The sequence below is a fragment of the Cheilinus undulatus genome, linkage group 20 (assembly GCF_018320785.1).
Source record: "Cheilinus undulatus linkage group 20, ASM1832078v1, whole genome shotgun sequence".
NCBI classification, from domain to species: domain Eukaryota; kingdom Metazoa; phylum Chordata; class Actinopteri; order Labriformes; family Labridae; genus Cheilinus; species Cheilinus undulatus.
Genome location: NC_054884.1, coordinates 42147858 through 42165082, shown reverse-complemented (window position 1 = coordinate 42165082; position 17225 = coordinate 42147858). Strand labels below are relative to the sequence as shown.

Sequence of the window (17225 nt, the reverse complement as noted above, 5' to 3'; positions counted from 1 at the left end):
CCATATTTTAAAAATTATAAAAATTAGAAATGAGAAAAGTCATAGCAGTCAAATGATGAAGAAACTGAATTTTTTAAAGCTTGTCGATACAACAAAGTATGAAGGAGGAGCTAGCCGGCGTGGAGGAAGAATAATAATAAACAAAACGGCCGACGTGAATATCAATAGTGTGGATGCTTACTCAGCATCCTCAATAATGATAATATATTAACAACAACAATATTGATGATGATTTTAATAATATAACAGAAACGACAATAATCAAATTCAAAATGATTGTAATTGGACAAAAACGACAAAAATGATTAAAAACAATAATAATGATGATAACAACAATAACATTAATCGTCATCATCATCAGAAACGGTAGAAAAACTGTGATAAATAAAATGTTTCACTGTTTTTTCCATTCAGTGAAATATTGTTGAATCAAATCAGGATGAAAACGTTGTGCAGGTCACCCTCAAGGCCACCGTACTTTGCATAGCCTTCGCGCTATTTTAATGTGCTGTTTTTTTTTTTTTCTTTTTTTTAACTTTGTTGTCTGCGGAAATGAAACGGTTAATATGTACAGTTTATTGACCAATCACAGAGGGGTATCTGCGCTGACGTCACAGCAGCTCTTCCTGAATCCTGCTGTTAAAACCGTCGGACGGTCAGAGAAGTCTGACTGAAACACCGGGACAGAACCGCGGACAGGTGAGTGTTTAACGGCGTTATTAACGCGTTATTAACTCAGTGTCGTCTTTTTGGACATCTCATCCATTAATATTAGAGTTTAAACATTTACAACAACGGTGACAAGGACGACAGTTTTACCGTCTTTATGTTGTTTTTATGTCGTACTGCAGCTCTCTGGTGTTCCGGTGTAAATAGTGACCGTGTTGACTGGTGGCTTCCCGCCGAATGCGTCCGTGGTTGTCGAGGTAACAGGATCTTTAAGTGTCATCAGAACACCTCTGTGAAAATAAGCCCATAAGACGTCCTCATTGAAAACCTGAACAAAGTAGCTCCTTATAACATCTGTCAGGCCACCATTTAACACGGTCTCCGTTTAAAGCGCAACACCGCTTAACCTCCTCTATTATGAACGAGTTATTACTGCGGTGAAGACGCAATAGCCCCAATAAAACCAGCGGAAATGGAAGGTAGAAGACATAAAGTGACGAAGAAGAGCTTTAAAACGAGCCAGTAGTCACAAACAGACTTTATACCAGGTTTAAATCAAGTTAAAATGAACTAACTAGTCACAAACAGACTTTATACCAGGTTTAAATCAAGTTAAAATGAACTAACTAGTCACAAACAGACTTTATACCAGGGTTAAATCAAGTTAAAATGAACTAACTAGTCACAAACAGACTTTATACCAGGTTTAAATCAAGTTAAAATGAACTAACTAGTCACAAACAGACTTTATACCAGGTTTAAATCAAGTTAAAATGAACTAACTAGTCACAAACAGACTTTATACCAGGTTTAAATCAAGTTAAAATGAACTAACTAGTCACAAACAGACTTTATACCAGGGTTAAATCAAGTTAAAATGAACTAACTAGTCACAAACAGACTTTATACCAGGTTTAAATCAAGTTAAAATGAACTAACTAGTCACAAACAGACTTTATACCAGGTTTAAATCAAGTTAAAATGAACTAACTAGTCACAAACAGACTTTATACCAGGTTTAAATCAAGTTAAAATGAACTAACTAGTCACAAACAGACTTTATACCAGGGTTAAATCAAGTTAAAATGAACTAACTAGTCACAAACAGACTTTATACCAGGTTTAAATCAAGTTAAAATGAACTAACTAGTCACAAACAGACTTTATACCAGGGTTAAATCAAGTTAAAATGAACTAACTAGTCACAAACAGACTTTATACCAGGGTTAAATCAAGTTAAAATGAACTAACTAGTCACAAACAGACTTTATACCAGGTTTAAATCAAGTTAAAATGAACTAACTAGTCACAAACAGACTTTATACCAGGTTTAAATCAAGTTAAAATGAACTAACTAGTCACAAACAGACTTTATACCAGGGTTAAATCAAGTTAAAATGAACAAGAAGAGAAAAAGCAGAAAACATGGAGTTACTGTGGAGAAAGAACAGAGTCATCAAATCAAACTGCTAAAGGCTGGAAGAGGTTAGGAAACATCACACGGAACATCATGTTCTCAACAGCACATTATATTTGGTTAAAGAACCATGAAGGAGTTTTTATGTGATTATAAAACTCTCTAAAATGAACCTTTATAAACTAAAATGGTAAAGAAAGGGCCATCAATGACAAGAAGCCTATTGCCATTAGAACTGTTATTATCATTATGATAATCTGGTAGATGAGGAAGAGTAAAAGTTTAAGTCCAGCAGAAAGGTCAGAAGATTCTAAACCACAGACAACCACATAAAGGTCATTTATAAAATCACATTTATTCACATTGCTTCAATGAATGCATTATCAGAGATGAGCTCACTGATTTCTATCAAAATGTCTCCTTTAATTCTTTCATCACAGACCCATGTGATGACCCCCCCCCCCCCCCCCCGCGAAACATTAGAGCACTTTATTCAGACATTTCACATGGTCTTATTCAAATCAGTCTACATCAGCTGTTAATATCAGTCTATATCAGCTGTAAATATCAGTCTATATCAGCTGTTAATATCAGTCTATATCAGCTGTTAATATCAGTCTATATCAGCTGTAACTATCAGTCTATATCAGCTGTAAATATCAGTCTATATCAGCTGTTAATATCAGTCTATATCAGCTGTAAATATCAGTCTATATCAGCTGTAAATATCAGTCTATATCAGCTGTAAATATCAGTCTATATCAGCTGTAAATATCAGTCTATATCAGCTGTAAATATCAGTCTATATCAGCTGTAAATATCAGTCTATATCAGCTGTAAATATCAGTCTATATCAGCTGTAAATATCAGTCTATATCAGCTGTAAATATCAGTCTATATCAGCTGTAAATATCAGTCTATATCAGCTGTAAATATCAGTCTATATCAGCTGTAAATATCAGTCTATATCAGCTGTAAATATCAGTCTATATCAGCTGTTAATATCAGTCTATATCAGCTGTAAATATCAGTCTATATCAGCTGTTAATATCAGTCTATATCAGCTGTAAATATCAGTCTATATCAGCTGTAAATATCAGTCTGTATCAGCTGTAAATATCAGTCTATATCAGCTGTAAATATCAGTCTATATCAGCTGTAAATATCAGTCTATATCAGCTGTTAATATCAGTCTATATCAGCTGTTAATATCAGTCTATATCAGCTGTAAATATCAGTCTATATCAGCTGTAAATATCAGTCTGTATCAGCTGTAAATATCAGTCTATATCAGCTGTAAATATCAGTCTATATCAGCTGTAAATATCAGTCTATATCAGCTGTAACTATCAGTCTATATCAGCTGTAAATATCAGTCTATATCAGCTGTAAATATCAGTCTATATCAGCTGTAAATATCAGTCTATATCAGCTGTAAATATCAGTCTATATCAGCTGTAAATATCAGTCTATATCAGCTGTAAATATCAGTCTATATCAGCTGTAAATATCAGTCTATATCAGCTGTAAATATCAGTCTATATCAGCTGTAAATATCAGTCTATATCAGCTGTAAATATTAGTCTATATCAGCTGTAAATATCAGTCTATATCAGCTGTAAATATCAGTCTATATCAGCTGTAACTATCAGTCTATATCAGCTGTAAATATCAGTCTATATCAGCTGTAAATATCAGTCTATATCAGCTGTAAATATCAGTCTATATCAGCTGTAAATATTAGTCTATATCAGCTGTAAATATCAGTCTATATCAGCTGTAAATATCAGTCTATATCAGCTGTTAATATCAGTCTATATCAGCTCAAGTCTACTTTGTTGTTTATCCCTAAACTTTAATCTTGTCCTTTCTTAAAGGTGTGTTTATAGGACTGATGTTTAGTCCTGAGTCTCTTTTTAATCTATTCTTTTATAAATTCATCAGCATCAGTTAGTGTGGTAATATCAACCAAAGCCCAGTGTGGTGGTCCCTCCTCTGTATGTTGGTTTTTGACAGTCAGCAAATGTTAAAGGTTGATATGATTGTTGACGTCAGTTTGAGGCGGTCAGAGCAGATAAAGTCTGTTTAACCTACACACAGACCTTAAATACCACTGTTATTCTACACATTTGGCCCCAGTCTCTGTACAGCCGGGGTCTGTGCCTGGACTGAGGTCTAAACTCAGAGTTGTCCCAGTGATTCATGGGAGATGAACCCGTAGTGATACCTGTTTACCTGTTTAATAAACACCAGCAGAGGGAGGGACAGTGACAGGATCATTTCACAGCTGATTCAGACTGTAATTCTACTCTTCTTTAGTGGATCTGCCCTCAGAGTAGTTATTCTAAGACCCAGGGAGCTGGAGAGTAAAATCCAAACTGTTTCATCAGTCTGATGTTTTCTGATGAATTTCAGTGTGACTTTAAATCTGGATGTGAAACGATGGAAACCTTCTTGGTGTTAGGACATGTTATGGTGTGTGAAAGTGCTGAGTCATGGCTCAGATTTATAAAAACCAACCAGGACACGTGAAAACCTCCCAGTTCCTCTTCATGAGAACACAAGAAGACGAAGTTCTGCTTCAGCTCTTCCTCCTCTTTCTATTTGTGGATCTGATCATCGGATTCCTGCACGTAATCTCTGTTGTTCCTCTGTCCTCAGAGGAAAATCAGTAAAGACGCTCATGTCTGATCAATCAGACTTAAATAACCTGGGCAGTCCAGTCAGACCAGTCAGCCTAGCACAGTTATATTTTTACTGGTCTGGGGCCTCGTTTATAAAACGTTGTGTAGGATCCATACTAAAAGTGTACGTACGCCCAAAAGCTGAAAATGGTGTGCGCAAAAAAATAATCTGATTTATAAAACTGTACGTGCGCACACTTCCAAGCACTTTTCCCTTTATAAATCACAGTCCACCTGGAAGATTGCACAGGTGGATTCATGTCACTCCCCGCCCTCTACACTCCCACATTTTACCATGAGCGGTCAACGTACCTCAGGAATGTTTATGCATATTAATAAGCCCCCCATCGACGGCATTTTACGCATGACAGAGACGACAAGGAAAAGGAATTTCACGCAGACCGAAACAGAGGTGTTTGTGGGTGAGGTGGAGGCCAGAATAATGATTTTATCTGGTGGTCCCAGTGGTGGCATCACTAATAAAAGAACAACAAGCGAGCGGCAGCACGCCGTCACCGCTGTAAATGTGTGAGCGCCACAGAGCGATCTGCAGGCTGTTCCCTACGCTGCTGTGTCAGGATGAATGAGTCGTGTTGACCCAGGCCACCAGGCCACTAAATTTGTCAAAACCATGTTTGAGGTACAAATCATTAGTACATTGATTGTATGCACATTTTGTCGGTTCACAAACAAATTCATTTTCACTCGGAGCCCTTGTAGCAACGTGAGTGCAGTCAATTGCGCCGATTACATTTGGGAACCCAGACATTGCTGCAAATTGTCTTTTAATATTGGCCTGTTCACCCACAGTGTAAGGAAACCTGTATGGACTGGTCATGTTTATAATGCCATCCAGAGCGGCTGGCATCAGTGTGCTGAGGGATGGCTGCCATATCCCAGACCTCAGGACAGAATCTAACGGTATTATATCAGACCCAGGGGGCTGTAGACTGAAAATGGACAATTAAATGTTGTTAATCGTATCAAACACAGACCTGTGGGCTAATTCCCGCTGGAAGGAGCCGGTTGCCATAAACCCCAGAGTGGTCAGCACCTGTATACACTGGGATGGCGCGGTTCCGGTGGGTGGTTCAGTCTAACTGGTCCCAGTTCAGCACATAGATCCAAGAGCACTGCTCTAGGGAATCTAGATCGGCTTATTAGCTGGTCATCATCATGGACCAGGACATCTTGGTGGTCCCTAAAGTCTCTCTCCATCCTGATCCTACCATCTGCGTGATCTTCCAGCAGTGCCAGCGCATCCATAGCGCAGCATTACGCACGAGTGTCACCACACTGATTATATGCTTACTCAGCAGTTAGACTGACTGTTACACACCTAATGCTAATCAATCAGTGCTGTCACCGCTCTGCATCACTGAAGATGAAAGTGTGATGAACATTGTGCCTACAGTAATGGCTCACTGAAGGAGCACATCTAGAACTCTGCAGACGAGGCTGTTTATGATTACGCGGGTCTGTAGTCTGATATGTGATGACATTAAACAGATGAGATGAAACTGGCTTCAGTTCACCACCTCACCATCTGCGCCGCCAGTTTCCCCCGTCTCCAAAATGTTCGTGCACAAGGATCAAAGTTGATGTACCGGTGCCACATTCTCCCGCCAAGTTTATTTTTATAAATCACAACCTTTGCCTGGAAAGTAGCGTACGCCACTTTCAAGCCCCATTTAGTGCGTAAGCAAGCTTTATAAATGAGGCCCTAGATCAGGAACAGGACTACTGTGATCCTGATTTTAAACTAGGGGGCCTGAGAATCCAGGGTTGGCCTCATGGTTCCTCAGTCAGATGACTGCACCACCTGTTGATGTGACTGATCAGTGATGGAGAGTATGGTCAGGGTCAGATCCTGTGGTCAGAGACAGCAGAGACCGTCCCTCCCTCTGCTAGGGTTAGGGTCAGAGACAGCAGAGACCGTCCCTCCCTCTGCTAGGGTTAGGGTCAGAGACAGCAGAGACCGTCCCTCCCTCTGCTAGGGTTAGGGTCAGAGACAGCAGAGACCGTCCCTCCCTCTGCTAGGGTTAGGGTCAGAGACAGCAGAGTGCGTCCCTGCCTCTGCTAGGTTAGGGTCAGAGACAGCAGAGACCGCCCCTCCTCTGCTAGGGTTAGGTCAGAGACAGCAGAGACCGTCCCTCCCTCTGCTAGGGTTAGGGTCATAGAGAGACCGTCCCTCCCTCTGCTAGGGTTAGGGTCATGGAGAGACCGTCCCTCCCTCTGCTAGGGTTAGGGTCAGAGACAGCAGAGACCGTCCCTCCCTCTGCTAGGGTTAGGGTCAGAGACAGCAGAGACCGTCCCTCCCTCTGCTAGGGTTAGGGTCAGAGACAGCAGAGACCGTCCCTCCCTCTGCTAGGGTTAGGGTCAGAGACAGCAGAGACCGTCCCTCCCTCTGCTAGGGTTACGGTCATGGAGAGACCGTCCCTCCCTCTGCTAGGGTTAGGGTCAGAGACAGCAGAGACCGTCCCTCCCTCTGCTAGGGTTAGGGTCAGAGACAGCAGAGACCGTCCCTCCCTCTGCTAGGGTTAGGGTCATAGAGAGACCGTCCCTCCCTCTGCTAGGGTGAGACACCGTCCCTCCCTCTGCTAGGGTTAGGGTCAGAGACAGCAGAGACCGTCCCTCCCTCTGCTAGGGTTAGGGTCAGAGACAGCAGAGACCGTCCCTCCCTCTGCTAGGGTTAGGGTCAGAGACAGCAGAGACCGTCCCTCCCTCTGCTAGGGTTAGGGTCAGAGACAGCAGAGACCGTCCCTCCCTCTGCTAGGGTTAGGGTCATAGAGAGACCGTCCCTCCCTCTGCTAGGGTTAGGGTCATGGAGAGACCGTCCCTCCCTCTGCTAGGGTTAGGGTCAGAGACAGCAGAGACCGTCCCTCCCTCTGCTAGGGTTAGGGTCAGAGACAGCAGAGACCGTCCCTCCCTCTGCTAGGGTTAGGGTCATAGAGAGACCGTACCTCCCAAGCCTCTGGTTCGGGTCAGAGACAGCAGAGACCGTCCCTCCCTCTGCTAGGGTTACGGTCATGGAGAGACCGTCCCTCCCTCTGCTAGGGTTAGGGTCAGAGACAGCAGAGACCGTCCCTCCCTCTGCTAGGGTTAGGGTCAGAGACAGCAGAGACCGTCCCTCCCTCTGCTAGGGTTAGGGTCATAGAGAGACCGTCCCTCCCTCTGCTAGGGTTAGGGTCATGGAGAGACCGTCCCTCCCTCTGCTAGGGTTAGGGTCAGAGACAGCAGCGACCGTCCCTCCCTCTGCTAGGGTTAGGGTCAGAGACAGCAGAGACCGTCCCTCCCTCTGCTAGGGTTAGGGTCATAGAGAGACCGTCCCTCCCTCTGCTAGGGTTAGGGTCAGAGACAGCAGAGACCGTCCCTCCCTCTGCTAGGGTTACGGTCATGGAGAGACCGTCCCTCCCTCTGCTAGGGTTAGGCTCATGGAGAGACCGTCCCTCCCTCTGCTAGGGTTAGGCTCATAGAGAGACCGTCCCTCCCTCTGCTAGGGTTAGGCTCATAGAGAGACCGTCCCTCCCTCTGCTAGGGTTAGGGTCATAGAGAGACCGTCCCTCCCTCTGCTAGGGTTAGGCTCATAGAGAGACCGTCCCTCCCTCTGCTAGGGTTAGGGTCATAGAGAGACCGTCCCTCCCTCTGCTAGGGTTAGGGTCAGAGACAGCAGAGACCGTCCCTCCCTCTGCTAGGGTTAGGGTCAGAGACAGCAGAGACCGTCCCTCCCTCTGCTAGGGTTACGGTCATAGACAGCAGAGACCGTCCCTCCCTCTGCTAGGGTTAGGGTCATGGAGAGACCGTCCCTCCCTCTGCTAGGGTTAGGGTCAGAGACAGCAGAGACCGTCCCTCCCTCTGCTAGGGTTAGGGTCAGAGACAGCAGAGACCGTCCCTCCCTCTGCTAGGGTTAGGGTCATAGAGAGACCGTCCCTCCCTCTGCTAGGGTTAGGGTCATGGAGAGACCGTCCCTCCCTCTGCTAGGGTTAGGGTCAGAGACAGCAGAGACCGTCCCTCCCTCTGCTAGGGTTAGGGTCAGAGACAGCAGAGACCGTCCCTCCCTCTGCTAGGGTTAGGGTCATAGAGAGACCGTCCCTCCCTCTGCTAGGGTTAGGGTCATGGAGAGACCGTCCCTCCCTCTGCTAGGGTTAGGGTCAGAGACAGCAGAGACCGTCCCTCCCTCTGCTAGGGTTACGGTCATGGAGAGACCGTCCCTCCCTCTGCTAGGGTTAGGCTCATAGAGAGACCGTCCCTCCCTCTGCTAGGGTTAGGCTCATAGAGAGACCGTCCCTCCCTCTGCTAGGGTTAGGGTCATAGAGAGACCGTCCCTCCCTCTGCTAGGGTTAGGGTCAGAGACAGCAGAGACCGTCCCTCCCTCTGCTAGGGTTAGGGTCAGAGACAGCAGAGACCGTCCCTCCCTCTGCTAGGGTTAGGGTCAGATATTAGGCCATCTGTGGTTATAAACGGCGTGTTTTTTTGGGGAGGGGGAGCTGACCTTTGGACGGTAATCTAAACGCCTCACAGCGCGCTGATATCAGCCAGTCAGAGTCCAACAGCATGAGAATCTGACCTTTATCTGTCAGTCACATGACTCAGGGAGGGTTCAGATCCAGGAGTGTTTGAGGACTCACTGATGGGTCATGGAGACTTCTATGGAGCTCTTAACAGGGTCTAACCCAGTACAAGTAAGGTGTACCTAATAAAGTGGCTGGAGAGTACGTATGTACTATTAGAGGTGGGTCTGGTTTGGGTTTTTTCTGATACCAGTGCCAGTGCTTAACAGATACTGTTATAAAGTAAAGCTGCCTGGGTATCTTCAATGATTGGCAGGAGTGTCTTTAAAGGTCACATATTTAACCCTTTAAGACCAGTTCATACCGGTCTGAGAGGTCCTAAAACATGTCTGTGGAGTCTGTTTCTGTAAAAACACTCCAGTATTGATTCTGCATGTCTAAAAACTCCTCTGTTTCAGCCATGATCAGAACCAGCTGTTTCTGTGTCTGTGGCTTTAAATGTTACTGACTCCGCCCCTGACTCCGCCCCTCTGTTTCAGCCATGATCAGAACCAGCTGTTTCTGTGTCTGTGCCTTTAAATGTTACTGACTCCGCCCCTGACTCCGCCCCTGACTCTTTGACATGTTCTCCTATTTTTTCACTTTCATCCCATTTTTGCCCATTTTGTTGTTGTTTTTTGCCACATTTCGCCCATATTAGCTACCCTTTCCATTACAAACCACTTGTTTCCTGTTGTTGCCCACTCTTGACTGCTTTTTGCCCATTTTAGTCACTTTCCACTCATTTTTTTGACATGTTTTTGCCACTTTTGGGCCATTTTATGCCACCTGTATCTCTTTTTTTTGTCACTTCTCACCCATTTTTGCTACTTTCTGACCCTTTTTCCACTTTTCCTACTCATTTTCACCCATTTTTGCCAATTTTACCTTATTTTTAGTGCTACTTCATGCCGTTTTTACCACTTTTCACCTCTTAGATTGCGTCTCTTTGGGTTAGTAACACTGCTTTAGGGAAACGTGTGATTGTAGTTCCTAGAAATAATGAAGTTCACACTTTAGCACCTTTATCTTTTTATCTCTGTTCATGGATTTAAAAACTGAAATAAGGGAGTTTTTAAATGTTGATGAAGAATTTGAACCAGAGCTGGTGAAAAGAGGGCGGACATCTTTGAGGCCTCTAAGTCTGTAATATTGATGTTTCACTCTAATGATTGTTTACACCAGTCTAACTGTGTGTGTGTGTGTGGGTGTGTGGGGGTGTGTGTGTGTGTGTGTTTCAGGCTGACCATGTTGTGCGTGTCCGTGCTGTTGCTTGCTGGTCTCGTCCTCAGCCGTCCGGATGACAGCAGCAGGTCTGCTCAGAGACTCTCTGTGGATCACAGACGCTTCGATTTACGACAGCACCTGGACCCTGAAGTACACATGAACATTGTGAGTTCACCTATCACAGAGTATACACACAGTTAACACAACAGACCAACAACACAACAGACCAACAACACAACAGACCACCAACACAACAGACCAACAACACAACAGACCACCAACACAACAGACCAACAACAGACCACCAACACAACAGACCAACAACACAACAGACCAACAACAGACCACCAACACAACAGACCAACAACAAAACAGACCAACAACACAACAGACCAACAACACAACAGACCAACAACACAACAGACCACCAACACAACAGACCAACAACACAACAGACCACCAACACAACAGACCAACAACACAACAGACCACCAACACAACAGACCAACAACAGACCACCAACACAACAGACCACCAACACAACAGACCAACAACACAACAGACCAACAACAGACCACCAACACAACAGACCAACAACAAAACAGACCAACAACACAACAGACCAACAACACAACAGACCACCAACACAACAGACCAACAACACAACAGACCAACAACAGACCACCAACACAACAGACCACCAACACAACAGACCAACAACAGAACACCAACACAACAGACCAACAACAGACCACCAACACAACAGACCAACAACACAACAGACCACCAACACAACAGACCAACAACAGACCACCAACACAACAGACCACCAACACAACAGACCAACAACACAACAGACCAACAACACAACAGACCAACAACAGACCACCAACACAACAGACCAACAACAGACCACCAACACAACAGACCACCAACACAACAGACCAACAACAGACCACCAACACAACAGACCAACAACAGACCACCAACACAACAGACCAACAACACAACAGACCAACAACACAACAGACCACCAACACAACAGACCAACAACAGACCACCAACACAACAGACCAACAACACAACAGACCACCAACACAACAGACCACCAACACAACAGACCAACAACACAACAGACCAACAACACAACAGACCAACAACACAACAGACCAACAACAGACCACCAACACAACAGACCAACAACACAACAGACCAACAACACAACAGACCAACAACACAACAGACCAACAACAGACCACCAACACAACAGACCAACAACACAACAGACCAACAACAGACCACCAACACAACAGACCACCAACACAACAGACCACCAACACAACAGACCAACAACACAACAGACCAACAACAGACCACCAACACAACAGACCACCAACACAACAGACCAACAACAGACCACCAACACAACAGACCACCAACACAACAGACCACCAACACAACAGACCAACAACACAACAGACCAACAACAGACCACCAACACAACAGACCAACAACACAACAGACCAACAACACAACAGACCACCAACACAACAGACCAACAACAGACCAACAACACAACAGACCACCAACACAACAGACCAACAACACAACAGACCAACAACAGACCACCAACACAACAGACCACCAACACAACAGACCAACAACACAACAGACCAACAACACAACAGACCAACAACAGACCACCAACACAACAGACCACCAACACAACAGACCAACAACACAACAGACCAACAACAGACCACCAACACAACAGACCAACAACACAACAGACCAACAACACAACAGACCACCAACACAACAGACCAACAACAGACCACCAACACAACAGACCAACAACACAACAGACCACCAACACAACAGACCAACAACAGACCAACAACACAACAGACCACCAACACAACAGACCAACAACACAACAGACCAACAACAGACCACCAACACAACAGACCAACAACACAACAGACCAACAACAGACCACCAACACAACAGACCACCAACACAACAGACCAACAACACAACAGACCAACAACACAACAGACCAACAACAGACCACCAACACAACAGACCACCAACACAACAGACCAACAACACAACAGACCAACAACAGACCACCAACACAACAGACCAACAACACAACAGACCAACAACAGACCACCAACACAACAGACCAACAACACAACAGATCAACAACAGACCACCAACACAACAGACCAACAACACAACAGACCAACAACAGACCACCAACACAACAGACCAACAACACAACAGACCAACAACACAACAGACCACCAACACAACAGACCAACAACACAACAGACCAACAACAGACCACCAACACAACAGACCAACAACACAACAGACCACCAACACAACAGACCAACAACACAACAGACCAACAACACAACAGACCAACAACAGACCACCAACACAACAGACCACCAACACAACAGACCAACAACACAACAGACCACCAACACAACAGACCAACAACACAACAGACCAACAACACAACAGACCACCAACACAACAGACCAACAACACAACAGACCAACAACAGACCACCAACACAACAGACCACCAACACAACAGACCAACAACACAACAGACCACCAACACAACAGACCAACAACACAACAGACCAACAACAGACCACCAACACAACAGACCAACAACACAACAGACCAACAACACAACAGACCAACAACAGACCACCAACACAACAGACCACCAACACAACAGACCACCAACACAACAGACCAACAACACAACAGACCACCAACACAACAGACCAACAACACAACAGACCACCAACACAACAGACCACCAACACAACAGACCAACAACACAACAGACCAACAACAGACCACCAACACAACAGACCACCAACACAACAGACCAACAACACAACAGACCACCAACACAACAGACCAACAACACAACAGACCAACAACAGACCACCAACACAACAGACCAACAACACAACAGACCAACAACAGACCACCAACACAACAGACCAACAACACAACAGACCAACAACAGACCACCAACACAACAGACCAACAACACAACAGACCAACAACACAACAGACCAACAACACAACAGACCAATGACAGACCACCAACACAACAGACCACCAACACAACAGACCAACAACACAACAGACCAACAACACAACAGACCAACAACACAACAGACCAACAACAGACCACCAACACAACAGACCAACAACACAACAGACCAACAACAGACCACCAACACAACAGACCACCAACACAACAGACCACCAACACAACAGACCAACAACACAACAGACCAACAACACAACAGACCAACAACAGACCACCAACACAACAGACCACCAACACAACAGACCAACAACACAACAGACCAACAACACAACAGACCACCAACACAACAGACCAACAACACAACAGACCACCAACACAACAGACCAACAACACAACAGACCAACAACAGACCACCAACACAACAGACCACCAACACAACAGACCAACAACAGAACACCAACACAACAGACCAACAACAGACCACCAACACAACAGACCAACAACACAACAGACCACCAACACAACAGACCAACAACACAACAGACCAACAACAGACCACCAACACAACAGACCACCAACACAACAGACCAACAACACAACAGACCAACAACACAACAGACCAACAACAGACCACCAACACAACAGACCAACAACAGACCACCAACACAACAGACCAACAACACAACAGACCAACAACACAACAGACCACCAACACAACAGACCAACAACAGACCACCAACACAACAGACCAACAACACAACAGACCAACAACACAACAGACCACCAACACAACAGACCAACAACACAACAGACCAACAACACAACAGACCAACAACAGACCACCAACACAACAGACCAACAACACAACAGACCAACAACACAACAGACCAACAACAGACCACCAACACAACAGACCAACAACACAACAGACCAACAACAGACCACCAACACAACAGACCACCAACACAACAGACCACCAACACAACAGACCAACAACACAACAGACCAACAACACAACAGACCAACAACAGACCACCAACACAACAGACCACCAACACAACAGACCAACAACAGACCACCAACACAACAGACCACCAACACAACAGACCACCAACACAACAGACCAACAACACAACAGACCAACAACAGACCACCAACACAACAGACCAACAACACAACAGACCAACAACACAACAGACCACCAACACAACAGACCAACAACAGACCAACAACACAACAGACCACCAACACAACAGACCAACAACACAACAGACCAACAACAGACCACCAACACAACAGACCAACAACACAACAGACCAACAACAGACCACCAACACGACAGACCAACAACACAACAGACCACCAACACAACAGACCAACAACACAACAGACCACCAACACAACAGACCACCAACACAACAGACCAACAACAGACCACCAACACAACAGACCAACAACACAACAGACCAACAACAGACCACCAACACAACAGACCAACAACACAACAGACCACCAACACAACAGACCAACAACACAACAGACCACCAACACAACAGACCACCAACACAACAGACCAACAACAGACCACCAACACAACAGACCAACAACAGACCACCAACACAACAGACCAACAACACAACAGACCACCAACACAACAGACCAACAACACAACAGACCACCAACACAACAGACCAACAACACAACAGACCACCAACACAACAGACCAACAACACAACAGACCAACAACAGACCACCAACACGACAGACCAACAACACAACAGACCAACAACACAACAGACCACCAACACAACAGACCAACAACACAACAGACCACCAACACAACAGACCAACAACAGACCACCAACACAACAGACCAACAACACAACAGACCACCAACACAACAGACCACCAACACAACAGACCAACAACACAACAGACCAACAACAGACCACCAACACAACAGACCAACAACACAACAGACCACCAACACAACAGACCAACAACACAACAGACCAACAACACAACAGACCAACAACACAACAGACCAACAACACAACAGACCAACAACAGACCACCAACACAACAGACCAACAACACAACAGACCAACAACACAACAGACCACCAACACAACAGACCACCAACACAACAGACCAACAACAGAGCACCAACACAACAGACCACCAACACAACAGACCAACAACACAACAGACCAACAACACAACAGACCAACAACACAACAGACTACCAACACAACAGACCACCAACACAACAGACCAACAACACAACAGACCAACAACAGACCACCAACACAACAGACCACCAACACAACAGACCAACAACACAACAGACCAACAACACAACAGACCACCAACACAACAGACCAACAACACAACAGACCAACAACAGACCACCAACACAACAGACCACCAACACAACAGACCAACAACAGAACACCAACACAACAGACCAACAACAGACCACCAACACAACAGACCACCAACACAACAGACCAACAACACAACAGACCAACAACAGACCACCAACACAACAGACCAACAACACAACAGACCACCAACACAACAGACCAACAACACAACAGACCAACAACACAACAGACCACCAACACAACAGACCACCAACACAACAGACCAACAACACAACAGACCACCAACACAACAGACCAACAACACAACAGACCACCAACACAACAGACCAACAACACAACAGACCAACAACAGACCACCAACACAACAGACCAACAACACAACAGACCACCAACACAACAGACCAACAACACAACAGACCACCAACACAACAGACCAACAACACAACAGACCAACAACAGAGCACCAACACAACAGACCACCAACACAACAGACCAACAACACAACAGACCAACAACACAACAGACTACCAACACAACAGACCACCAACACAACAGACCAACAACACAACAGACCAACAACAGACCACCAACACAACAGACCACCAACACAACAGACCAACAACACAACAGACCAACAACACAACAGACCACCAACACAACAGACCAACAACACAACAGACCAACAACAGACCACCAACACAACAGACCAACAACAGAACACCAACACAACAGACCAACAACAGACCACCAACACAACAGACCAACAACACAACAGACCACCAACACAACAGACCACCAACACAACAGACCAACAACAGAACACCAACACAACAGACCAACAACAGACCACCAACACAACAGACCAACAACACAACAGACCACCAACACAACAGACCAACAACACAACAGACCAACAACAGACCACCAACACAACAGACCACCAACACAACAGACCAACAACACAACAGACCAACAACACAACAGACCAACAACAGACCACCAACACAACAGACCAACAACAGACCACCAACACAACAGACCACCAACACAACAGACCAACAACAGACCACCAACACAACAGACCAACAACAGACCACCAACACAACAGACCAACAACACAACAGACCACCAACACAACAGACCAACAACAGACCACCAACACAACAGACCAACAACACAACAGACCAACAACACAACAGAC

General features: G+C 45.2%; 1 protein-coding gene across 3 annotated transcripts in view; it reads left to right on the top strand.

Moving 5' to 3' along the window:
• Window positions 1-612: 612 nt before the first annotated feature.
• lipf (lipase, gastric) overlaps window positions 613-17225 on the top strand; it is a 65522-nt gene continuing 48909 nt past the window's right edge. For 2 of the 3 annotated variants that reach the window (XM_041815416.1, XM_041815414.1), the window contains exons 1-3: window positions 639-699; window positions 852-926; window positions 10562-10712. In XM_041815416.1, coding sequence (XP_041671350.1) covers window positions 907-926; window positions 10562-10712 — 171 coding nt within the window. In that variant the 5' untranslated portion in view covers window positions 639-699; window positions 852-906. Of the gene's footprint in view, window positions 700-851; window positions 927-10561; window positions 10713-17225 lie in introns of all 3 variants that reach the window. The other variant, XM_041815415.1, reaches the window with a different exon arrangement.